This window comes from Nycticebus coucang, chromosome 19 (genome assembly GCF_027406575.1).
Source record: "Nycticebus coucang isolate mNycCou1 chromosome 19, mNycCou1.pri, whole genome shotgun sequence".
In the NCBI taxonomy this organism is placed as follows: domain Eukaryota; kingdom Metazoa; phylum Chordata; class Mammalia; order Primates; family Lorisidae; genus Nycticebus; species Nycticebus coucang.
This window is the reverse complement of record NC_069798.1, coordinates 40,493,173-40,519,943: the sequence shown is the minus strand read 5'-3', so window position 1 is coordinate 40,519,943 and position 26,771 is coordinate 40,493,173. Positions and strand designations below refer to the sequence as shown.

General features: G+C 43.0%; 1 protein-coding gene across 1 annotated transcript in view; it reads right to left on the bottom strand.

The window, feature by feature from the left end:
- The window catches only part of SETBP1 (SET binding protein 1), a 408,545-nt gene that overhangs the window by 203,147 nt on the left and 178,627 nt on the right, over positions 1-26,771 (bottom strand). The window contains exon 3 of the mRNA XM_053571729.1: positions 14,896-14,949. Within this exon, the coding sequence (XP_053427704.1) occupies positions 14,896-14,949 (54 nt within the window). The remainder of the gene's footprint in view (positions 1-14,895; positions 14,950-26,771) is intronic.

The following is a 26,771-nucleotide window of genomic DNA, read 5'->3' as shown; positions in this document are numbered from 1 at the left end:
TCAGAGTTGCTGGGACTCTAATTACACATTTCTAATTGACCTTCTTCTGGCTTCTGAATCCAAAGTGAGTTTAAAATGATTCTAGGCCCAGAACTGGGAGTGGAACGACCACAACCCCAATAGGCTTCCAATGCTGCCTTTGGAAGAGCCTGCTGGGGCCGATTGTTTTCACTTACCAACAGCATGATTTGGAAAGGGTGGCCAAGAAAGAGGAGACACGAGGGATACAAAGACTAGGAGAAATGGCAAGCTAGAGAGGCCTTAAAATTAGGTTTATAATTACTCTGTTCTAGGTAACGTGCTAGGTCTCTTACAACTATACGTATTCTCCCCGTCACCAGGTGAGGTGAGTATTGTCCCTTCTGCTGCCTGCATGAGAAAACTGATGCACAAACAGGTTATCCAACTTGAATAGAGGTAGCCAGTGTGGAAGCTGGGATTCAGCCTCAGGTCTCACTGACCCTGACCCTCCACTGCCTTCCGCTCAGATGCCACTTAAGAGATTGGGTGCTACTAGGCACATGGGAGTGTGCTCATTCTGTTGCTGGAAAATTCTTCCTAAATAAACTGAAAATTTGTCTCTTTCAACCAACTCCCACTGGTTCCAGATTTTTCTTTGGGGAGCAATTAGTTTGCCAGAAATTCTAGCTCTCTATACATAAAAGAGAAGTGTATACAGATACCATCAGCACATAACAGGGGGTACTGTGTTGTCTAATGCCTGAACAAAAGGGGAAAGGAGTCTTAGAGTGTAAAGACCTTGGTTTTAAACCCAGTTCTGTCACTTCACTCCTTAACAGATGAAGATTTAAGGAAAAAAAATCCCTTAATCTGCCTCAAGAGTCTACTTTTCCTTCTGTAAAATGGAGTTAATTATACTTGCCAATTTCCCATTTCTGGTGCTCACCAAATATAACAAAGAAGCTAAAACTGCTGCATAAATGTAAGCTGCTTCTATTGTTTTATAATGTGCGTATAGATTTAGTGCATCACCCTAATTGTTCCATGCATGCGAGAAAGGAAACGCCTTTTTAAAAAGGATCTCTGGCCGTTACTTTTGCTAGAGGGTCTTGTACCTAGCAGACATGACTAATATGGTGACATACAACCTGTTTAGCTAATCTGGACCCGTATTTATTTAAGGAAAGTAAAATTATTAAGATCTCTGCAAGCACTAAGTTTCTCAAAACTGCCTGTTTATAGCATATATTTATTTTAAAGATGTTGTAGAGGAAGATGGGGGAAGAGTATTAGCTGCAAGAGGAGAATTTATTTTCAAGGCTGAGCTATATCAGTGCCTCTGAGATTGGTCTAGTCTCAAAAGGGCGTTTGCAGGACAGCACCCCACTGAGATCGCTTTTGATGAATTGCATCTCAGAATATCCTTCTCATGCTGGAGGATATTTCACCAAGTCAGAGCTTTCCTTTGAGTTCACATGGGAACAAACGAATCTCCCTGCAGACAAGAGGATCACTGGGTATTTTCCAGTTCATGCTGATGAGAAGGCTCCCTCTTTGCCACTGGTTGTGGTGTCACTGATGCTGAGTCCACGTGGCATGATTTGGTAGCCTCACTTCCATTACATGCTTCATATGTTATCTTGTGATTTCTGAGGGTCTTTCCCATCCCCAGGGTGTACAGGAGACAAGCTCTGCCTCTTATCTGAGAGCCAGAAGCTTTATCTAAACAATGGCCGACTGCAGAAAGGCTGGTGTCAACCCACATGAAGTGGTGGAAGTACCTCCTTTTAGGCACGCATGCACCTACACACAGACACACACACACACACACACACACACACACACACACACACACACACCCCATCTGGAATGAATAATCTGCAGGGCTCTGGAGCCTACAGCATGAACCCTGCCATGTTAATCTGATATCCTATGACCTAGTCGTCTGTTTCTGCCGGAACCCATGTCTGCCTTCCTATCTAAACTAGGACTTGCCCTTATGGGCCCGAAGTCCTCAGTGGAAGATGGAGGAGGGAGGGCTTGGGGAGTCCATGAGCCACTTACATAGAGGAACAGGAGGCTGTCTTTGAGTTCAGGAGAATCCCTCTTCCCAGGCGAAGTGGCCTTTATCATAGTTGGAAGGAAGAAGAGGCAGGTTTAAAAAAAAAAAAAAAAAAGACACAAATGTTGCTTGTCACAGACCAGAAGGAAGAGAATTCCTTCTCCTTCTCCAGGCTGTGGCCTCACATGACAGCTGAGCACAAGTGGAATCCAATCCACCCTTAGTGCTTCATCTGCAGCTCCAGCAGCCACAGCAGAGCGCTCTGAAAATGCCCATGATTAGCGCCTTCCTTGATTGGGAGTGTAAATGGAGAATCACAGCTCACTCCTCAAAGTAGCGACAGCCACACACCCATTCATTTCTAAGGAACTAAATGTAAACAGAAAATGAACGTTCCTGTACACTCTCCAAATTTTATTTCTCCTGCTAAAATATTAGGGAGGGGGTGGGTATCTTTCTCTCTTACAATCTCTTCCCATATTTGAATATGATCTGTATGTTTGACATTCCACCAAATCATTTTCAAAGGGAGACAGTGAATGCCATTGCACCCCCATTTGTCAGTATTTAAGGCTTCATGAACTCCTGGCGAGCTCTTTCCTCCCAGAGCTGCATGTTTGTTACTGCTGCTTAGTGGCGATCCGTCCAATGCTCCAACATGCCAAGAAGCCTTGCTTGTAATCAGAAATATATATTTATTAACTGATTGGTTAATCTACAGAGAGGTTTTTCTGGAGATTGCTCCATTCACTAAGAACTACCAAGCCCAGCTGTGCTCTTTATATTTAAATCCAAGGCATTTTCCAGTGAGAGGGTCACTGGGTCCAGCCTGCTTCTGCCTCCATCTCAAAGATAATCTCCCTCAGCTGTGTATGAATCTGGACTGAGAGAAGAACATTCAAGCCTTTGGGTGCAAAAGATTCTCTACAAATGTACATTCCAAGTAAACAAAACCCATCAGGCCCCTGCAAGAGTCGGACGCCTGATTGCACTAAACGTATCACGATGGAATCTGCAATTGGCAAAGTAATTGGCGTTATTATAGCTGATGGGGAATTTCTGATGCTGTCTGAGCTCTCCTTTGAAATAATACTCAGCCATTTAATTTGTCCAGCTCTCATTTAGCTGATTGCTCTTTTCTGCCGGAGTTTATCAAGAATGAAATGCGCTGTCTCTCTAGATGCCTGCAGGCTGAGATTTCACAGGCCTTTCTCTTTACCAATACCCTCCCCTCTCCTCTCACCGACCCCTGTCTGAGGCCATGGTTCATGGGATGCCAAGATGCCAATAATGAAATAGGTTCAAGGTGGGTGAATCCAACTGATGTATTCAAAGCTGTCCACTTTTGGTCCCACCTCCACAAGTACTTCAACAGTCCTGTTGTATTATAAAACTCCCAAAAGATAAATAGACCTCCAAAGATTTGGTGGTCCTGAAGAAACCTCATAAAACTTGCTAGCTCCAAAAATAAGACGAATAATAGAAAACATCCTCATTCTCATCTCAATGTCAGAAGGCAATAGAGAAATCTCAGAATTTATAACCGTGCATTTTTGATTGGGGAATCTGTTTTGACCCCTGGGTCAAATGGCCCAAGAATGGGTTCTACTCAATTTATTATGTGTCTACTTTTCACCTGAAGCTCAGACGCTTTTCTTATACCACACTCATTCCTCCATCACCACTTTGTAATTCTGTTCCTTCCCAGATCAAGGTGGGAAGCCAAATCTAGCCAGCCCTCCTTTCTTTTTTTTCACAGCATGAATGAGGCTGCCACAGCACATTTCTCTTTCCCGTCAGCAAGCTACATGCCCTAGCATCGAGTCGGCATGGCTGCCTGATGGGGACAAGATTCCTGCGGCTAGGACACTTCTCTTCTGCAGATGCCATCTTCCTCTGATGGCTCATTAAATCCAGAACCCACATGCTCTTTGAATCACCTCTTGTCAAGGCCTGAGGCAGTCTTTAAATGGCCTGCACCCCAGTACCCTTTGGTGCTGTTCCTGACTCAGGTTTCTGGGCAATCAATCACTGTGCCTATGATTCTTCCACAGGGTAGAAAGTGGACATCTGGAAATAGGCTGAGGGTCACTGACCCCAAGGAGGTTGTTGTTGGATATACTCCTATGGCTGGATACATGTACATCTCTTAAAAAACACCATTAATACCTCAGAGCTATTCCTCCTCCATAAGCAAAAGATAAAACATTAATTTAGAAAGTGCCATCGACAAAGACACTTCTCCTGGTCAAACATGCCCTATCCATCCCATCGGTGTCTGTCCAACTCTTCCTCTTCCAAGGTCCTTCTCCCGGGACCCCAGTGTCTATTGTTGCTCACTACAATTGGCAAGGAGAATAAAGAAAGTAATGAAAAGGGCAGATGGATCTAGATTTTTGGTTTATTGTTTTTTGTTTTTTTCCTATCCTTTTGAGTAACCCCAAAGTCAAGCCATACCACCTTTGGGACACTGTAATTTGTGCTCTAACCCTGACTTCAGCAGCCCAGGATCATGTAATTTACAAGAGCAATAAGAATTATAGCACACATTCATAGAGTGTTTACTAGACACCAGACACTTTTCAGAGGACCTATCTATTCAATCCTCCTTAAAATCCCATGGGGTAGGTATACTGCCTCCGCTAAGGAGGACTCTGGACCACATAAAAGTTAAGTAACTAATGGAGGCCACACAGCCAGAAAGGGGCAGACCTGTGATTCAAACTTATTAATTTGGGCTCAGAATCACTGATTTTAATTGCTAAACCATAAAGTAATGAGAAATGTTCTCTATACTTGATATTATAGCAAGGTGGCAGAAATCACTGTTTTGCTACTAAACAAGCATTAATTTTTAGTGTTTATAGTAGTAAAGATTACAATGACATCACACAAAGTTTTTCCATCCATGCATCATTGGCTTGGGTCACCTGTTGGAAACATGGGACTTACCAGTACACATTTTTAGGAAGACAGAAGCTGTAGAAGAGAAATCATGTACAGGGCTGGAAAGAGTGGGAAAAGAAGAGGACAATTATCCCAAAGAGATAGAAAACCATGGTGGAAGCTGGGTGCAGACTTAACATGCCCTCCAAATACCAGCAAGCAGATGGCAGGAAGAAGACGCTTGAGATCTACAAGCCGTTCCGTCAAGAAGCCCCTCTTTGACATGTCTCAATTGATCCCTTTTGTTTGGGACAAGATAATAGGAAAGAAGATGGGTAGGTGGACAGGAGAACAAAAGGATTAAAGTGTAAGTCAGGCAATAGTGAAGAACTCAACAAGTTAGGTTGCTTATCTATCCGAGTGGTGGGCCTTCTTTACGAGGCAAGTTTGGGACTATCCTGATAAGAGATTTATGAAGAAGAAACCTTCTCTCCAACCCTAAAGGTGGTCTTTGAATGAGTATTTATTATATCAGAATCATTCTTAGATCTAAAAATGTATAGTGCAAAGTCATGCACCCAAACACCATGGATACGGAAAATATGATGCTGTAACTTAAGCTACTGACAAGCATGGCCATTTGAGACAGAGTTCAAACATCCTTGACCAGGCCTCAAGTGAGCAGAATTACAGGACAATTTTCAAGAAGCTTATTTTTACTCCTGTTTACCAAAAGGATTGAAGAAAAAAGTCAAGGATGAAAAACTAGAAACATGAACACAGTGGAAGGAGACACAGAGTAATTGAATTACCAAAGACCCAAGGGGATCAGAGAAAGCATCCAGCCTTACACCATTTTGGCTATAGGTACCATTCAAAGTTAATTTGACTAGTTGGCCTCACTTGATTTATATTTCTATTCTGAAAAGGTTTTTAAATTAGATTTTGAAAGATAAATTATCATATTTGAATATACTAGCAGGGATAACTTGTATTGATTCCTTCAACCAAGTGGACACATATTTTTGCAAATGGATCGCCCTTCTGTCCCAACACCCACCTGCCATCTATCAATTTTTTTCCTGCATGGGAATTTCTGCACATTAGGTTTGTATTAAGTTTAGCTCACCTGCACACAGAAAATATATATATTCAATATATATATATGTTCACTGAGGTGTAAAGAGGTTTAGTATCCCAGGAGAAGTATTAAGACTTCAGAATATTTCACTGAAATGCCAGACTCTCTGGAAAACACCTGGAGAACTTTTCTCTGAAGGACCAAATTCCAATACTCGTTTTGCTAAAAAAAAAAAAAAAAAAATCTACTAAAAGCTCTATCAAGGCAGACAGTTAAAAAATGTATACCTGTGGTAGGAAACTGTTGATTTCATGTAAGAAAAGTAATAGTGTCAGTTTGGAGGAAGGTGTGTGTATGCATATGAGTAAATATTTTTGTTAAAAATAATCTGTTATCATTGCAGATGTCAAGGTCTGGTAAGAAAAATAATTAAATGGATTTCCTTAAGAATTATGGAAAAAGATCCATGTTTTGTGCAGGTATCCCTAAAGGAGCAAAAAAGACACTTTTATAAGTAGAACCATTTCTTCTGTGGGACGAACCCCATTCACAATATAAATATAGTAGACAAAGTAGGAGTCCAGATCCTCCCCTTTTATTAAAACTAGATTCCAATATCAGATAACTAGAATAGAGCCTCTCAACAGACACCTGATGAAGGAACAGATGTCTTTTCCTCAATCTGTATCTTCCCATGGAGACTTTGGTAAAACATTATAAAGTTAATGACAATTAAGGTATGGGGGGGAGCAGAAAGAGGGATGGAGGGAGGGGGGTGGGGCCTTAGTGTGTGTCACACTTTATGGGGGCAAGACATGATTGCAAGAGGGACTTTACCTAACAATTGCAATCAGTGTAACTGGCTTATTGTACCCTCAATGAATCTCCAACAATAAAAAAAAAAAAAAAAAGATAAATTAGCAGGAAGACAATCACATGCTCAGATACCATGGAATTATCAAATTGCTATAGAAGTTTCTAAACCTTTTTAGTTTCTAGACACATCACATGGCAGGAGCAGTGACATATGTGGAGGACCAGCAGTGATCTGCAGCTCACGCTCTGCTTGGAATGGTATCAGAGGGCAAAGATACATGGCGCAGCAGGGACTGAACAAGCCGAAAAACACCTGGAGAACCAAGCCATGTGAGTACGAAGCATCATGCTGAGCAAGCTAGACTCATGGGATCAGCCTGCTCCAGAAGTCAGGGGAAGCCAGCTGTTCCAGTGAATCCTCTCTTTAGGGTAGTGCCGTCAAGCTGGATCTTTTTGCCTATCTTTTAGACCCAGAAAGAATGTCTAGACAGCAAGCAAGGCACACCAGCACATCCTAATTTACAATCCTGGGTAAATCTCAATTCTCAAATGGAAATAGTAGGGGACGAACACAGGTGAGGGAATTACAGAACGCCTGCTTCACTGCACTTCCTCTGCCTGGATGGAAGTGTTCCCGAGAAAGGGAACAGGGAGACATAACTGGGTTGTTGTGGGGAATAAATTCCAGAGAATGAGAGCAGCACAAGGTACGTCCTGCCATGGGAATCCTATTTGAAAGTGACAATGAAGAGACTGATTTAGATACAGGGGAGCATCTGAAAATACCAATGTCTAGACCTGTCCAGATCAATTCAATCCAACTGCCAGGGGTAGACCTGATCCCTATATTTTGCAGAGGCATCCCTGATAACTCTGTCTTCCATCAAGGCTGGCAACAGCTGCTCTGGGCACTTTCCAGGGTATCTTTCAGTGTTGCAATGGGGGTGGGGGAGAGGGAGGGCATGAGGGAACACCAGAAGCAGGTCTTCCTCATGCACTGCCTTGCTGTGGATGACTTGGCCCTAAAACCGGAGTAAACAGAACATGGTGAATTCAAACAAGCCAACCTGTCCCCTTGTTGCTATACGTCTGGCGCTGCCTGCTTGCTGGCCTCACCTTGGCTCAGGTTCCTCCTCTGCAGAAGGGGTGACCAACCACAGTGATTCTCATTTGGGGAGTTGGAGAAGGAAGAGAATGAGAACCACAGAAATTCTTTACCACAATGGAAGGATACAAAGTTCTCTATAGTCATTCCCCTTATGACTCTGACATGGAGGAACTGCATTTTCTTGGAACTTGGCAAACATCAAAAAAACTCAACACATCCTACAAAAACAAGACAGGAACTGCTTGTCCGGTCTTAGCAGAGGTCTGACTGGGTCTCAGGCATCTTGGCTGTGGAGATGACATCTAGTTCAAGGTGGTCTACCATAGCGGCTAAGAACATAGATGCCTGGGCGGCGCCTGTGGCTCAAGGAGTAGGGCGCCGGTCCCATATGCCGGAGATGGCGGGTTCAAACCCAGCCCCGGCCAAAAAAAAAAAAAAAAAAAAAGAACATAGATGCCTGAGCCAGACTTGCCTTGGTTCAAATTCCACTTCTGCCACTTATAGGATTTGTGACTTAAACTTCTCTGATGCTCTGCAAAGTTATTTGTAAGATGGGGATAATGATATAATTGAGTTTACAAAGGCCTTGAAAAGATTAAATAAGATAATACATGTAAAGTTCAAAGAACAATTTCTGGCACATACGTACTTTCAGTAAGTTTTTGGCATACATATGCTTAACCAAAGACAATGAGAGCATGTACTAAAATACCAACTCTAGTTGAGTCTGACAGGGGCTGGGTGCCCTGGAAAGCCCAGAGCTTCCATTTCAATTTTTGTATCTGTTAATGCTGAGCTTGGAGACAGCAGAAGCCTATTCAGAATTGAGTCAAATAGTAGTGACTTTGTTCTGAAAAACATGATCAGCCCAGAAGAATAAGCAACTTGAAAACTCAGGGGCTTCACTCTACAACAGAGAGAGCTACGAGCAGACTCTAACTCTCCCACCCACCCTCCATTTCCCAGGGTTGGAATGCTCATCTGTAGCAACCAAATGCGTAGACTTTCACCAAGACTTCAGCCTTCCTTCATCTAAGATTTCCTTCCACTCAGAAGCTCCACAGTGACAGCTGCCTAACAAGCAGCTTCTCTTCACTGGAGGCTTGTGTGCTTTGCGTTAAAAATGGCTGGGCTGGGCAGTGCCTGTGGCTCAAAGGAGTAGGGCGCCGGCCTACTGGAGGTGACGGGTTTAAATCTGGCCCCAGCCAAAAACTAAAAAAAAAAAAAAAAAAAAAAAAATGCCTGGGTTCAAACTCTTGGAGCCCAGGATTTGTTGCAAATGGTTTTGTTCCCTGGTGATCTCTGGTCAGGACTGACTGTGGGGCTGGAGGAAATGGAGTAAATGTTTATCAGGGAAGGACAAAGCCCTCCTCCTTTGAACACTTCATCATTTTTAACCCAGGAATAAGCACTGCACTTCCTCTGATCCTCATATTAGCTAACAGTATTTCCATTTCTCCAGACACCCGAGCAGCTACCGGGTCCACTGATTTTGCCACGCCACCACTGTCCCCAGCTTCGTTCCCTCCTGTTTCTCATGTGAACCAATGGCACGGGCTTATTGCTGCATGGCCTCTTCATTTCGTCACACCTGTTACCAAAGCAAAAGTGTTCTGGATCGAAATTCTGACTCTTCCCTACCCTCAAACCTTAAATGGCTCCCATTATCTTCAGACGCCAAACTCCAAACCCTGCATGTTGATTCAAACAAATCAACTGTAAAATGGTATGCTGAGATGATCAAAAAAATCTGAATATGGACTGGCTTTTAGAACATATTAAAGAAATACTGTTAATTTAGATGGGTGTGATGATAGCATTGTGTTTGTATACATTTTTTAAAGTCCTTATTAGCTAGAAAAGCCAACTAAAGCAAGCATGAGTGAAATAACATGATGAATGGGACTTATTTTAAAGTACTCCCCCCAAATATTAAAATTAAAAACTGAAGCAGGTGAAAGTATAAATAAAATGAGACTGGAAAAATGGTAATGATTACTGAAGCAGGCCCAGTGGTGCTCTGTGGTCAGTTTCTGTCATCCCTGAAGTGTTAACTGTTGAAGACTTTGTAAACAGGTTGTTAAACCTGGTAGCTTCAAGCTGGTCATGATGGAGATATTTACACCACAGAAATCAGCAAATGCTATAAATTTGGGCTTCTTTTGCAGCATATCATGGAAGTTGGATAATAAACAAATGGGTTTATTATACTCATTATACTTACTTTTGTGTAAGTTTGAAAACTATAATCACGGTTAATATTTTTTTTTAAGTTCAACTATTTTTCTAGACTTTTAAGACCTGAAATTTGGCCCCACCTTAACTCCCAGGTAATTTCCCACCATGATACCTTGGAGGCAGAGCAATGAAGCCATTCAGTTCTCCAGAACACAGAATAGCATTGCTACCCTGGGCTTAGCCTTGACCCACGGCTTTCACTGCTTTGGGGTAAGTTCAGCCCTTCACTTCCTCTCACCCCCAGTCTGGGCCCAGGCATAATGACATTTCTCTCTGATGACTTCCTTCCTTGCTCTATCAAGATACGATTTCTCCTACATCTGAACTTTTAATTAATTTAATCTGTACTTCTCTAATGGAAAAAAAATTGAGTTCATGGTGGGTACCAGGTATCACCTTAGGCTGCTCTCAGGTGCACGGTCTCATTTGATATTCACAAAGCTGCGAAATAAGCTGCACAACTCTCTTGGTTAACAAGGAAAATGTGGATAAGAAAAGTTGGATAACTTTTCCAGGGTCATGAAGCTAATATTATTGGTAGAGCATTCCAGAACTGTCAACTTCTGGGGAAAGGTCTGTGCACAGCTGAGGGCCCCACACAAGTGGGCTCTCACAAATGCCTTTTGAATGAAATGTCAACTATGAGACTGACAGCTCTGTTTTTGCCACACTAAAAGATGTTTTCCTGTGTGTCCTGGTGGATTCTCTCCTCACCTTTCCCTACAAAGCACCTTTAACCATAACAGCAATTAACATTTTACAGTTTTTGGACGGGGCTGGGTTCGAACCCATCACATGCAGTATATGAGGCCAGCACCCTACTCCTTTGAGCCACAGGCACCGCCCAGCAATGAACATTTTAGAAACTTATTTAAAATGGCTACCCTTCAAGGCAGCTATCACACACAGACTTGCCCCAGACTTGAAACGATACCCTATTTTTTTTGTAAAGGAAGTATCTTCCGCTTTGAGACAGTGGAGAGAGTTTATGAAGTAAGACTTTAGGTTTGAGCTCTTCTGTGTGGGGGATGGTCTCTGTAAGGTCACTGTCCCAACACTGCAATAAGGCGAGGCACGGAAAACCTGCATGTGAATTAGGTCCCCATGCTACACTTATTTCTTTACTATGTTTCCACTTGAACCCTTGCAGACATGTACACAAGCCTATAGGTGTCACATGTGGGCACTTTACTGTAAAGTTTAAGCAACTCATACATCCCTACAGCAAACCAAGTAACAAAAAAGAAGCAAGTGCCAAGTAAGTCTTGGAAACTAGTTGTAGCCTAGATGAGGGCCCTGAATCCTAGTGTTTGCCTGGGATTGGTCCTGGGGACCTGAGCCCACAGAAGGAACAGGTTGTTCAGCAAAAGGGGAGTAGCAAATGACTAGCACAGTGACTAGCACAAGAATGGCCAGCTCCTGTGTTATCCAGTGACATGGAAAGCATTAAAGCCAACAAAAAATAAGGCAACAAAAGTGTAAGCTATGATACCAATTAAAAAAATTCAATACACATGTACGTCTTCATAGAGTAAGGACAGAAAGATTATACCCCAAAATATCATCAAGGTTTCTGAAGTCAAAGAACAGGAGTTTTTGTTTTTTCTTATGTTTTTCTGTGTATTCTAAATTTCTAAAATGAACACTTAGAGCTTTTATCAGTGGGGAAAAAGAACAAAAAGAAAAATGGAAGGGAAGTGTATGGTTATTGGGCTCTTACTGAAGAGGATTAGATGCCAGCTCTTATTCCTCTTAAGGGTGGAAAGGACTGGTCAGGTAGAACAAAAGGAGATGAGGGTCCTCATTTCCAATCATCCAAAGATGAGAAAAGAGCAGACTCAAATGTGTCTTTTGCTTCAAAAGGCAAGAAGAACGGCGATGTTAGAAAGTAAAAGAAGATGTGTTTGTGGGCAGAAGAGTCAGGGTGGTTTAGGTGTGAACTTCAGAAGCTTTTCCATCTGTGCCTTTAAAACTTGCTGAGAATAGTACCCACCTACCAGCACCAGGCCTGACTCGAGCAGACAGCGCTGCCCTGTGGTCCAGAGGCCAGGCCCACCAGCCTCTGGCAAGGCCACCTACCGCTTATGAACAATGCATTGGAAAGTACCTGGCTCTACCTGCAAAGTCCTGCGTTTATTTCCAGGAATGATCAGTGTTTTTAGAAACCAATAACCATGGGAAGAAAGCCAGATTTTCACCTCCTTACCTTCCTCTTCTTTATCTGGATGCAGAGAGAAGGACAGAGACAAACAAGACAGAATAGTCCAGCCTAATTAATGCAGGTGGTGGTCTTCACACTTTTAAAGTCATCAAAGATCAGTGCTTAGTGAGGAAATCATAACTGTATTCCTTAAGATACTGCAACGGGAACAGAAATCAAGGAAAAAAAAACTACACTCAAGTGATAAGTGCGAAATATACAAAAGCTGAGAAATCACATACAATTATCCCAAAAGGGGTCCTCAGTGAGTTTCCTCCCCAAATTCAATGACAGGTCCTGTGAGGGACACACCCATGAATTATTGCACGTGGCTCACTTTCACCTGTAACCCGAAGAGAGAAGAGGAAAGGTAACAACAGAAGCCAGCGATTTGGTGCAGTGAGGCTGGAGGGGGCAGCCCCAAGCTGGTGGGCAGCTTTCTGTTTCTCTTTGAAACAGAACCCAAAAGTGTGGCATTGACTTTGAGACCCATCTGGGCATTTTTGATTTAGAAATAATTCTGCAGAATTAACTTTGATCTGGGCATTACACTGGCCACAAATTTCCCAGGACTTCCTGGTATTAGGAACAGGCATCTTGAGGAGTGAAAAACATGCATTTATGTTTCCAGCCTCCTGAGGAAGACACACAAATGGAATAATGTGGAGAGGCTGAGCAGAAGGAGAGGGGTGAGCTGCCCATACTGGAAACCGCAGGATTGTCTGTGGGAGAACGTGAAAGGTGCTTTTCTAGAGTGACACTCTCAAATGTCATGGACACACTGCTAATTATTTTTTTATAATTATATCAACTTTTCCTTCACTTAGTAGTTTATACTAATATCTAAAGTCTAATATCTTAAAAAATGTATCTAAGCAAATACACAGCAAATATGATTAGCTCAAAAAGAAGCTATACTCAAATCTCTCTCTGTCTCTCTCTCAAACACACCCGACACATAAACGCACATACATATACACCACTTCCATAAACTCAGAGTCTTTATTCTGCATGTTCTTTACAAGTAGCAGAAAACCATCACATAATGCCTTTTCTCCATTCATTTTTATATATTTTTCAGACAAAAAGAAATCTTTGGATGCCATAGTGTAAGTGTAGGTGTGAAGATGGGTAGAGTATAGGTAAATGTTGATTTTCTTTTGTTTTCAATTTATATTTGCTTAACTCAACTGGAAGCTTCTATAACTAAGTGACTGTAATTAATTACCAGTTTTATACAGTTGACAAAAAGGCTGATTGGCTATCTATGTCCAAAATCTCATTACATCCCTGACAGAAGGATCAACCAAGCTGTGATGAAATCTTCCCAGACTAGTACAGTTGACAAAAGGATATGGATTTATGTTTGAGTCATACCAATGAGGTCCTTTATTGGCTAGTTCTCTTCCTCTAGCCACTTGCTGTCTCCTCTCTGTCCCACCTCTCTTCCTAGCTCTCTGTGTTTCCAGGGCCACTTCATATTAGGCCCTGGGTCCTCAGCTTTCCCACAATAGGAGGGTGCTCACAGGCTGTCACCCCCAGGGGAGCAGAGTTGTGAGGGTACAGCAAAGTCCTCATGTGAAACACATCTAATGAAGAAAACTTCCCTAAATATAAAACATTCTTGGAGTCAGAAAATGACTTGCTCTACCCCCATAACTACTGCCAGAAGCTATGATGCATTTTCCTGCAAGGTTCAGATTTGCACTGTCAGATCTTGCAGTAGGCGCTGAATTAGAGGGGAACAGATATTTTTGTCTTGACAGTGGAAACAGGTGTAAGGACAGTTACACAACTATCTCCCTGGATTTACCTTTCTTTGCATACATGCTCCTCCCACATGTGATCTATGGGGGAAAACCAGGGCCTCTGTGTGCCTGGTATGTATTTATGGTGTATGTGTTGGTATTTGTGTGTAGAGAATAACGCTCCCTTACAGAGACTAGGAAGGTGATATCCCATTTTTATTCCTGCCAAGAAGGTCCCCAGAAAGCCCCTAAGTATCCTTTCACAGTGTGCCCATGGCAACCTCCAAACACTACTTGGGCAGGAGATAACAGGGGCTATTGCCCAACCAAGATCAGCAAACCTCAACTATGTCTCTGCAGGCGTCTGAGAGTAACCTGGCTGTCAGAGCATGACCGCAAGACATTTGCACACGAAGATCACAGAAATGTGAATATCCTGTCCGAAAGGAGAGAAATCCAGGGGAGAACCCAGCACTCTCTCCACTTCCTTTGACTTAACTCTTTCCAAGGCTGAGTCACCCAACACCCAACACCCAACATTCTAAGCATTTTGAATGGATTTTTTTCTCTATAAAACATTAAGAGAAAGCAAGCAGAGAGGGGTGGTTTTGTCCCTGATGGGCTGAGACAGAGCTGGAGGGACAGAGCAAGCTCCCAGGTCATTCTCACGGTTAGCACTTTAAGCCAAAGGAGCTAAGGTGGGAGTTTCTGTCCTGGAAACAAAGGTGTCTGTTGATGGTCAAATTACGGAGCATCTCCTTCTTCCAGATTGCATGAAACCATCACAGGACTTACCTGTGGCTGAAATCCTTTGAGGTCGCTGGCTGCAAGGTCACTGGCTGTGAGGAGCTGGAAAAGAACAAAGGAGCTCTCCTTAGCGACATTTCTCAAAGTTTGCATACAGTATCCCCGGGACAACTGGCCCACAACAGACTTACAACAGCCCAGATGGGAGCTAAAGGAGCAGGATCATAAAGGACAAATGGGAGGTTTCTGGGCTAGGAATCTAGACTCAAGGCCCTTGTGTTGTGTGTACCCCCTCTCTGGCTTCTAAGCCCTTCCCCACCTTCTTTCTCTGTGTTACCAGTTCTTCAAGGGGCCTTAAATTAGGAATCGTGGGCTATGTATGGCTTCAGCAGCCCACAAATTCCCTGAAACTGTGAGTATAATTACATGCAAGTCCATAGATGACATCATTTCTTTAGGGAGAGAGGCCCTGGCTTTCTTCCTACTATCCGAAGTGATCTGTGATGCAAGTTAGGAATTACTGCTTCAGAGACTGCTAAAGACCACATCCTCTACTAGGGCATTTTTTGTTGTTCATTCTTTTTTATTAAATCAGCTCCGTAAAAATGACCCTTTCTTCCTCCCCCCCATTTGTGACTCAGTTTCCCTTTGGCATATGGTACCCACAATTTTACACACTGTTTAAGTGTTCATAGCCGTATGCTTCCAATAATCATGTGTGATATTAAAGGATAAAGAGTCAGGTGTATCTATTTTTTGCACCCCTTTGTTTAATCAGTTTTAAAGGGTAAGGTCAAGGTTCTGAGTATTTTGGCATCCTTTCTAGGGTATTACACCAGAAAGCAGTGAAAAAAAACATAGGATCAATTAATGAAATAACCACATTCTTTATTATTTCTTTAAAAATGAGGGTAAAGTGTGAGATAAAGAGAAAAAAAGGGCAGATGCTTATTTTGATTCAAGGAGGGTGACTGCCAGCTTTGTTAGGCCCGGAGAGCATTTGTGAAAAAATAGAAAAGATTTCATGTTTGCTGTGACAATATTTTGCTTGGGTCAAAAATAGAGAGAGCATCATACTGAGCTCCAAGGGCCTCCAGCCTTCAGAGAAGCTCTACTGGATTTCTCAGCTTCCTTAAGTGACTCTGCCCAGAAATGATGCTTACGTGGTGTCAAAGCTGGGATTTCAGGTTGTATATGAAACCAGCACATTGTACCCCTTGATTGCACTAATGTACACAGCTATAATTTAGCAATAAAAAAAAATAGAAGTAGGGCGGTGGAGAGGGTAAAAGCTGCACTATACTCCCCACACCCCATCCTGGGGCTAGATTCCCCATGGGAAAGGCAGCTGGGTGAGTAGCACCATCCTGGTGGATTTGGTTGTAATGAAACAGCCAAACAACACCCCATTAGGCCACTTGACCAGGCACTAAGATTCAAACGTAATTATTGACCTAGTCCCTGCCTTCAAGTAACCTGTAGCGTGGCTGAAGGATCAGACATGTCTTTGTCAATATGAGCAGAGTACAAAGAATGTGAGCATCACACCAGGAAGATGGAATAAGAGAAGTCAGGGTGGGGGTCTTAAAATAAGAAGAAGTGTGAGTTCAGCCTTGAAAAATGGGAAGGTAGCAGGGCAAAGTACTCAGGATTGAGCAGAAGGAAGAACAGAGACGTGGAACAGACACTGGCCCATCCCAACACACCTCCCTGCACATCTGTGAAATGCCGGCCACACATTACTTTAAGGAGAAAGGGAGGGAATTATACTACGCCTAGGTTCATCTGGATGCCTGGCACACTGCTTGCTACTTTATATAATTTTTCACAACTCCTTCATTGAGATAGAAAGTATCTCCACTTTGTGGATGGAAAATTTGAGACTTACAGAAGCTCGATACCATTTTATAGACCTCAAAGGTAGTACCTGTATTTAGGATTTAATTCCAACACTGTATTTTCCCAGAGCTCATGCTCTTTTCCTATAATAAGATGCCTCTGAATTATAGCACATTGGGGACAACTTGTTGAGCAGAAGTGGCACAGCTGAGCGCCAGAATATTAGTCAAATGAGCCCCAGACAGTAACAAACATAAAGTGTGAGTTTTTGTGAACAACTGTCTCTTAATTCTTCCTCTCAAAAATTTTTAAAATTTTTAATTGGTAATGACTATCTATTCTTCTGAATTTAACAATTCAACTTGGCCTCTAACTTCAGATGGATGCAAGGTTGCGATGGAGCTGGGGAGAAGGGACAGAAAGGCTGGGGTGAGGTGCGAGCATGGGAATGGCCTTTACAGGGACACAGCCACTGACATATGTGTTAGCATAGAGGAATCAGAGCTCAAAATTCTCCAGGCCCTGGGAGAAGAGATCTTCCTACTGCTGCCAACGGGGTTCACTAGGCAGATAGGAGGCATGAGGGTACAAGTTTAATTCCTCCTACTCTTGAGATTCCTTCCCTCTCCAAAGATAAAACACAAAGATGTGTGCAGCATCTTCAAGGATGAAATGACCAGATCCAGTTGCCTGACTGGGAACAGAGAAATGGCATGTTTGGTTCTTATTCCTTATTCTAACTAAAAAAAAAAAAAAAGAATCAGGATTTATTCCCTCCCCCTAGATCCTCTTCATTTCTCTTATTTAAAAAAGCCAGTTGTGCACTGTTTAATTCTTAATTTTTTACAAGTTATGATCTGTGCTTTGTTGTATTTCTTCATTTTTTTTCACCTAATAGGAACACGCCCAGGGAAACCATGTCTAACAAGATGATAGTTTATATGTAATGTAAATTCTGCACTTCTCAACATGTTGAAAAGAGCCTGGACATGCAGTTAGTCACTAATAACCTGTTGGTCAATTGCATTAACAACAACATGGAGGGTACTGTCAGCCCAGAAATGGGGACCAGCATGACTAAAGTGCGGAGCGGAGAGAACAGATGTGGGAGAGGCAGCTTCAGACATTCTCCCGACGGATGAAAGGAGACGGCTCTCAGCACCTTGCACGCTTCCTGCATGAAGGAGGCACTCAAATATCTGAAGGAATTAATCAACTCAGACAATGAGGGTGGCTCTTCTTTTTCCACTATGAGTTTTACTAGAGAATATTGGCTGATACTTGAGTTGGGGATTAAGTTTAAGGAAGAACGGTATGAAAGTGAAAGAACTGAATAGTGAATAAATCCACCCGAGAGAGATGGTGGCTCTCCCCTTCCTGAGGATGAAACAGTGAAACCCCAAAGAGCTGACCTGGGTCAGATGAATTGGCTTATATCTGACGGTGGGTGGGAGGATGTAAGGATGTGATGTCTGGGATGGTAACCACGTAGTTTCTAAAACTTTTGAATTCCTTTACCCTGCAGATTCTGAATATTTCACTCATAACCTGGTGTGCATTGAAAGTGTTATCTGACCTGGGAAACAACCAAAGGAGAGCCTTGCGATTTCTCCTTTAATGGGTCTTGAAAGAAAGGTGTGTAGAAGCCTGTCCTTCCTATCCATCAAGCTACAACTTCCTGCCTGGCTGGCTCCTGGGTTCTAATCCTAGGGTAACTAAATACATGAGCTCTTGGCTCAAACACCAGCCTTGTAGCTTGCATACTCTTCTTTCCAAAGTGAATTATTTTCTAGAAGTCATCATGTCTTATACCCAGAAAAGGAGAAATAGCAGATCCTCAGGCATGAAAATATGGTGCTCAGAGATGGATTAGAAAGAGCACTGACCACCCAGATCTGAACCCCCAAAGAAAGTTCTAGTCTTACAGTGTCAGGGCCTGGGAGATGAGACTGAAGGTTCCTGAATGCGATGAGCAAATCCGTGCATCCCCAGTGGGCTCAGGAGCTACCTGTACTGGGGAACTGTGTGGGGAAACGTTACATAGACAAAGATCTTCAATATGCCCACCTCTCTCTTCTTTTAATGAGAATGGCTCTGCTTTTTTCTGTTTCTTACAGACAACTTCATTTGAAAATGAATGTTTTGCCACTAAAACATGTTTTAAAACTCCAGGCTAAGTCTATTTGGCAGAAGCAGCCACTGATAAGTGGAATTTTCAAGATTGCCTCGCTAGTTAGCTATAGACTTGGGTGGGTCCACTAACCCTAGCCCCTGTGCAGAAGTCTTGTTTAGAGACCCTTTCCATCCAGGCTGGCTCTAAAACCCAGACAGAACCTGCAGATTTCTGCCCTGAAGCTGGAATAGATGTGCTCAGAAACTCAGGGGAAGCTGAGGCATGGGCAAGAAGTAGTAAGCACGTACCCCCCCAAACCCCCAAACTACCATCTTGAAAAGCACCGATCCAGCCCTTTCTGCACTGCCTCTCCTTTATTCCCACTTGGCCCCACTGGGAAATAGTTCCCTACTTGTGGCAGCCTCACTGTGTGTGTGGGGAGGGTCGTGGAGGGGGGCGGAATCCAACACAGGGAGGCGGAGAGAGGGAGGAAAATGCAATCTGCCAGGGCTCCGGGGACTCCACTCAGGCTGAAGTTAATGCATAGGATCCTGCCTTTTCCCAGGATGGTTAAATGTCTGCACTGCTCCCAGCTAGAGGGTTAAGAGGGTGTGGGGGAGAAGGCAGACAGAATTATATTTAAAAGGCAAAGGAAGGAGAAAATTCTTTCATCTCCCTGGTGGAGTTACACAGTGCTTTTCCTGGAACCTGGCTCAGACCCATCTCATTCCTGACACATCTTACTGTTCTCTGGAACCGTCCACATTCAAAATATTAGGAGGATGACCCTGCCTTCCACTTCTAGGAGCTGCAGTTTCTCTCTTGGCAAAAATGCAGGTTGCTTTTTTTTTTTTTGGTCTCTCCAGGCTCAAGGGGAAGGTGGAAGGTAAGAAGAGCTGAAGGAAGGCAGAGGAAGCTCTGCCCCCAAGGCAATGAGAGGAGAAATACCTCCAGCTTCTCCAGCACATACATTTTGCTCTCTTGTCCCTTTACTTCTCTGCACTCTGAAAGAGAAGTTTTCCTTTGCTTCCCTCATCAAAAATCACCCACAGTAGTGCTGCAGCCAGCATTCCCTCATAACCACCATAGACCCAGGACTGTCCTCCCAAAACCTGCCCTCCAACCTATAAGCTTCTGTAGCCTCTAAAGCTTCCCCCACGAGAGGGGAGGAGGCTGCTCCATCTTTCTGCCTCTGTTCTGTCTTCCTGCTCCAGAGATGAACATTGCATTCCCTACGTTAGACTTTATTGAAAGTGCACACCCCATCTGGGGACCTCACATATCTACACAATTCCTCTGGCTGACCCAGGACATGTGTGTCTGGGAAGGCAGTCACTTACACAAAGAAGGGGATGTGGGTCCATGCTGGACATCTGGACAGAAGGATCTAATACAGCTGGACAAGTTGAAGCCTGTGGCCCTGGGGACTCTCCACGTCATTTGACCTTCCTAGATATCTCCTCACTTGTAGGTTTAAGTAGTAGATGCTGGTGCATAAAAGGGATGGGCGGACGGACTGAGGCACAGACCGGTAGGTAAGTGAACAGAGCAGTGATGACTTTGGTAAAATAAATGACTCATTTTCACATTTGCCTTGAAAAATACCATCATTTCATTAAACGAGCCTTCTTCACCTCCCTCTTTCCAACCTGTCCTCCTTTCCCTGTTCAATTTTGCAAGAAATTAATCTTTTTCTCCCTTTTTATTTTGCATCACTTGCTTCTTATTTGACTGCAGAATTTCCATTCCCCTCAACACACAAAACAGTTCAGAACACCCCTTGTGGAAAGCAATGCCCCAGCAAATCGGGACAGAAGTCCACGCGTTTCTTTGAGGTTGCCAGGGATGAAGCGGCTCCTCTCCGTCCCTTAACAAAGGAAATTGAGGCACAGAAACATGAAGTGCCTGCCTCACCCAGTAAACAATCAGGAGCAACAAATCCACCTCTTTGTACACAGCACACAGAAAGTTACACATGTCCAGACAGCTCGAGGCTGGGGGATACTGCCTGAGACAAGAGAAATTGTAAGGTATGTTAGATGTCAAAAGAGAGAAACTGATAAGAATTTAAGGAAGGCTTTCGCTGAGCAACAGGCTCTGGAACTGCCAGCTAGAATGGAGCCTGCAAATCCACTGGGACCATAAAAGAAAATACAGTAGAACCTCCATAGTTGACCCTCTCCCTACACTGACATCTCCTAGATTGACCTAATTTTCATAGACTGAACATGTACCACAGGTACTCAATGTACAGGATGCCTAGTTCCTCAGGTTAACCACCTCTGTATGTTGACCAGTTCATTACAGTCCCTTGGGTGGTCAACTTTTTAAATACTACTGTATGGAAATTATAATAAGGAAGGTGAAACAAAACCAACAGGTTGTTAGTCTTCCCTGGGATGATAAATGGAACACTGTCTTACAAAAGAGCTTTAGATGTAGAAGGTGGAGGCTTGTGTGCTAGTCCTAGTTCGGAACAACTCACTATGGGATCTGTTGTGGGATTGTGAAACTATTCAGGTTCTCATTTTACCACTTCTGCAATGAATGCCATGTTCCCTCTGGCCTTAGCCTGCTGGCACCCCAAAGTGCTCCTCTCACCTCAGGGATAAAAAAAGAGATATATAGGGTGGTGCCTGTGGCTCAGTGAGTAGGGCGCCGGCCCCATATACTGAGGGTGGTGGGTTCAAACCCAGCCCCGGCTGAACTGCAACCAAAAAGTAGCCGGGCGTTGTGGCGGGTTCCTGTAGTCCCAGCTGCTTGGGAGGCTGAGGCAGGAGAATCATGGAAGCCCAAGAGCTAAAGGTTGCTGTGAGTCCTGTGACATCATGGCACTCTACCGAAGGCGGTAAAGTGAGACTCTGTCTCTACAAAAAAAAAAAAAAAAAAAAAAAAATTAAAAAAAAAAGAGATATATAGAGGAGTCACTGTCTATTCTCCTCTCTCTTTCAGTGACAATCCCCCCAAAACACACATCTCTCTAATAGCCTGCAAACATTGCAAACATTTTCTGGAAAAATCCTAATCAGAAAGACAGAGGGGAGGATAATGAGATGTCCTTGTACTGTGGCTCCATTCATTACTGGTTTACAAATAGAAATGCGGGTGGATGGCTACTCGGACTGCTCCATGAGTTCCCTCTCCCAGTGGGGCTGAAGTTGAATCCACATCCAAGTTAAAGTTAAACAACCTTGAAAATCAGAAGGCATTATTTCTAATAGCCAAGCTATTAGCCGATAGCACAGAGACCAAAGGGCTGAATTTCCACCAGCCTAACAAGTAAGTTTATACACTCAAATCTCTTGATCTAACTGAGCTATGTCCTTTTGCTAAATTCCCTCAGCCTCATCGGATTTGAAAGATTAAACTTGAAACCACTGACACCTCCAGTCTTAATTTCAGGCTCCCTTTTTAAAGAGCACCAAGAATGACTAATAATAACTTTGTACATAACTCCCAGCAAGCCTGGTCTTGATTGCTTATATTTTTAAATGATGGGGTTCTAATACTTACAGGTGAGATCTATATCAAATTCCCTAGATATGCAGCCAAAAGAGCTTTTACCTATTTTAAGATTCCGTGTGTAACCTTGCACATCATAAAACCCATGCTTTTACAGTAGTGTGTACATTTGGTGGCTGTCCAAGTCACAGCTATTTCAACTTCTGGATGGGAATGTCTTTAATCCTCTGCCTTGCAGATGACAGCTGTAACTACTAACACCCAATGAAAGAAGAGACCTCTGAATGCCCTGATCTAGAACCCACAGAGATTATGAGTCTTGATTATGTTATTCAACACTGGTAAACCTACAAACTCTCGTCCCACCCTTTTTGAGTTTCTTAGTAGAATTCTTTTTAAATAGATTGTTCCTCAGATAAAGAACACTGGGTTTCATGGAGAATGTTTTGTATGGTGTTGAGGTGGAAGTTTATATACGTAAGCCTGGTATAGATGGATGATGTGGACGTTGACGTCATTATTTATTAAACATTTCAGTAAAAAGTGGATCAAGAGCATTAGGTAGCATCTGAGGTGCAAGGCCAGTGGGTGGCAGAATGGCACTGGACCCTGCTTTAGTTAACTCATATTCTTTTTCACTGCATCACAACACCCAATGGGCATCTGACTACTTTTGGTGTGTGTGTTATTGGAGGCGATTACATCTGGAAACGAAGGATGCACAGGAAACCCAGAGAACAGTGGATTTCAAACTGTGCCATCAGGAGCACTGTATTCCATAGAAAGTTCCTGTTGACTTTGAGGCGAGTGAGAGAAGCTGAGTGCAGAGTTCCAGGCCCTGCTCTCATTTCATCCAGCCCCGATCTCACTTAATCCACACCAGCACAACTTTTCTTGGCACATTATACTGAACTTCCATGTTAAGATCTATTTGATTTAAAGCTTTATGAAACAAAAATTTCAAAAACTAATATCTTGAAAGAGAAGGACCCGGTGCAGGTGAGTGGCCCTTCCCAGTACTAACAGCATTCACCTGGGGAAAAAGAATTAATCAGCTCATCTCTTTAAATGAGCTAAGACAGTCGTCTCCTACTAGGAGCGAAGTGGACACAGGACCAGACCTCATTTTAAGAACACTGCCTTTAATATGGGCACGAATTACTCAAGGGGACAATAGCTCGTCTTTCTTTCTTTGCACTTTCTGCAAGGCAATATGCCTGCTCTCTTCATCTGGAGTTCAGCAAGCTACACACTTAAGAATGCACAATTAACAACCAGGAGAGGAAAGAGCTAAAGATATGTTGTTTCTTGGGAGCACAATCTGAGCTTTAGATCTTTTCTTTCCAATAAAATTAGAAATCACACTGCAAGCATCTGTAGGCTGTTACCAAAGTCCATAAAAAGCCAATAAAGGAGATTCCCCTCATTGAACGGACACCAAGCAATGCAGGATGCTGAGGGAATATCCATCCTGGTCTTCCTCTTCTTCTCTTCACTTATGTCTGCTTAGATCTGACCAAATGATCTGCTTTCTTGGCTCCAAGAAGAGTATCAAAGCTTTCTAATTCATCTCCTCAGCAAGGGCTAGGAAACTGATTTACATCCCTAGGCTTACTCAGTGGTAAAGAATGGAAAAGTCAGAAGGTGCTTGCTTCAGAGAGTGAGTGCTGGAGTCAAAAGCTCTGCTCCTCAGCTCAGTGTAGCCAATCTGGCAGAGAATCTGGGTCCTTTGGGCCAAATCTGGAGCAATTAATCACAATTACAGGTGGATATCTAAAAGGGTTGAAGCCAAGCAGGACCCAATGATAGCCAAACCTTGTATTTGCAAGTAGCCACAACTTTTGTAATTCTCAGGTAAAATAGAAGGATCTCCTTCAGAAAGCTTACCCTAAATTCTTAGCAATTAAACATGAAAAATAAGTAGGATTTTTCAGGACTTGCTTTTGCCTGTTCTTGGGCTGGGCAGATGCTTTAAGCTCACTATCCCTCTTAGATTTCACACTATTCACACTATCAGCAGAAGATGGTTATTTTCTCCAGTTTATAGTTCATCAAACTGAGTCTCCAACTGGTTAGATAATTCACTCAAGGTTTTAAAGGCAAAAAATGGCAGAACTGGAACATGCACGTAGCTCTGAATCATGGCAAGTCCAGGTCTCTAAGCCATCCATGACCCATCCAGAATCCTTCATAAAACATTGTTATTTCCTTCCCCACTCTGGCAAGGAGATGGCCTGGTCCCCCGGATATTGGTACCACTGCCAGCTGCGCCTCAGGTGACTCACTATCGGGATAGGGGAGCCAGCCCCATGCAGCCTCATAGAGTAGTTATCTGAGGTGGTATCTCTGCCATCTTCATCTTTCCCTCACATTTTCCTGAACTCAAGCTGACTTTGTTCAAAAGAGATTTGTTTCTGAATCTAGCTCACCAAGGAATCAGTAGATTTTGTACCATGCACTGCTGTAGACATAGTTAATTGTCATGTTTATCTTCTCTGTTCCCCCTCCTTTCCCTAACCCTCCCTCCCTCCCTCCCCTCCCTTGCCTTGCCTTTCTCCCTCCCTTTCTCCCTCCCTTCCTTCCTTCTTTCTGGCAAATGGGGGCATGCCAAGTTCCAGGCACCATCACAGATGTTGGCAGTCCCCCTAAACCACCAAATGCTTCATTTATATTATTAAATCCTCTCAAGCATCATATGAAGTAGTCCTATGAATATACCCATTTTACAAGTAAGGAAACAGAAATCTAACAACATTAAATAACTTATTCAAAGTCACAGGGTTGTAGTTGACAGACCCAGAGAACATATGTGATTCCATTTGGAACCAATGCTGGTGTTCATTCTCAACTACTGCTCGCATTGCCAGTAACCTAAGTGCTGATAGGTCACCATATCCCACATAGAAAAGGTCTTTGTTGCTGAGAGACAAGACCTAAGACAGAGGCAGGTGCTTATAAAGAAAGGTAACCAATAACAGAAAGGAGATAGTTGCATCCCGAGGAAGAGTAACATTGTGATCATATAAGTTGCACTTTTAATCAAACAGAGCAGTGGGAAATCTCACCTAAGTCATTTCTGTTACCAGAGGTAGGAACCACGACATGATTTCACCTTCAAATTCAACATTATGTAAGGACCAGGAAGAGCACAGGTGGCAAGAGCAGCCTTGTGCCTTGAGCTGGGCTGCAGGAGACAGACAACCGCCTTCCTCAAGGAGAACACGGGGGACAGCAAGCTCTTCCTCTCCTTGGCAAGAAGCAACCTTCACAGAACAGAAACACTGCCTTTGTCTACCAAATACCTGTGCTTACAGTTTTCTTCAGAAAGGTAAGTGAGTATTTTTAAAGAAATCAGATTAGGTCATTTGCTTACTCATTTTAATTAACCAACTGAACTTGCTCACCGCATATATGCCTCGCTATTGGCTGAAATGAAAATCTCTGAATTGCTATTTGAAAACTGTTTGCACCACCAGTTTGTGGTCCCTTCCACAGATGGCCCTGCTCTTGCATTCATGTTACAGGCATTTCAAGTGCTGGGACTTAGCCTGCCTCTCTCTAGGATTAGGAACTCTCTGAGACACCTGGCTGTTTCCAAAATGATCCTTCACCAGTGAAGACATTCTGCAGTTTCTCAGACCTTTTAAAGATACTCCCAGGACATGAAACAAACAAAACATCCTTGGAAAACAGGACAACATTCCTGGAATATCAACTTTTTTTTTTAATTAGTATTAGATCATAGCTGTGTACAGTAATACGATCATGGGGCATCATACACGAGTTTTATAAACAGTTTGACACATTTTCGTCACACTGGTTAACATAGCATTCCTGGCATTTTTTAGTTATTGTGTTAAGACAATCATATTCTGCATTCACTAAGTTTCACATGTACCCTTGTAAGATGCACCGCAGGTGTAACCCCACCAATCACCCTCCCTCTGCACATCCTCCCCCCTCCCCCTTCCCCATATTCTTAGGTTATAACTGGTTTTAGCTTTCCTATGAAAGCCATAAATTAGTTTCATAGTAGGGCTGAGTACATTGGATATCTTTTCTTCCATTCTTGAGATACTTTACTAAGAAGAACATGTTCCAGCTCCATCCATGTAAACATGAAAGAGGTAAAGTCTTGGAATATCAACTTTGAAGGAGGGGTATGGCTCCTTAGAATATATATTATACAGCCTAGTCTTTCGTTAAAAAATCTATCCTTCTTGAATTTCATACCACGCTTCCGGAAACAGCTACATCCACCAGTAACTCTCCTTAGCTGGGGTTTGTAGGTGTGTGTTTGTGTCTCATACAATCCTGCCACAACCCATTGCAGTTTGCTAAACATGGTCTCCATGATTTCACTCTCAAGAACTCGGAGATCATTTCACAGAAATATCTGGAAAGATATGGTTCCTTTTCGCCAACACAACTCAGTCCAAGTTGGATTATAACTCCCCAGACCTCCTCCCCAAATGAGATAACTTGTAATGGTTCTTCTCTCTGAAGTCAT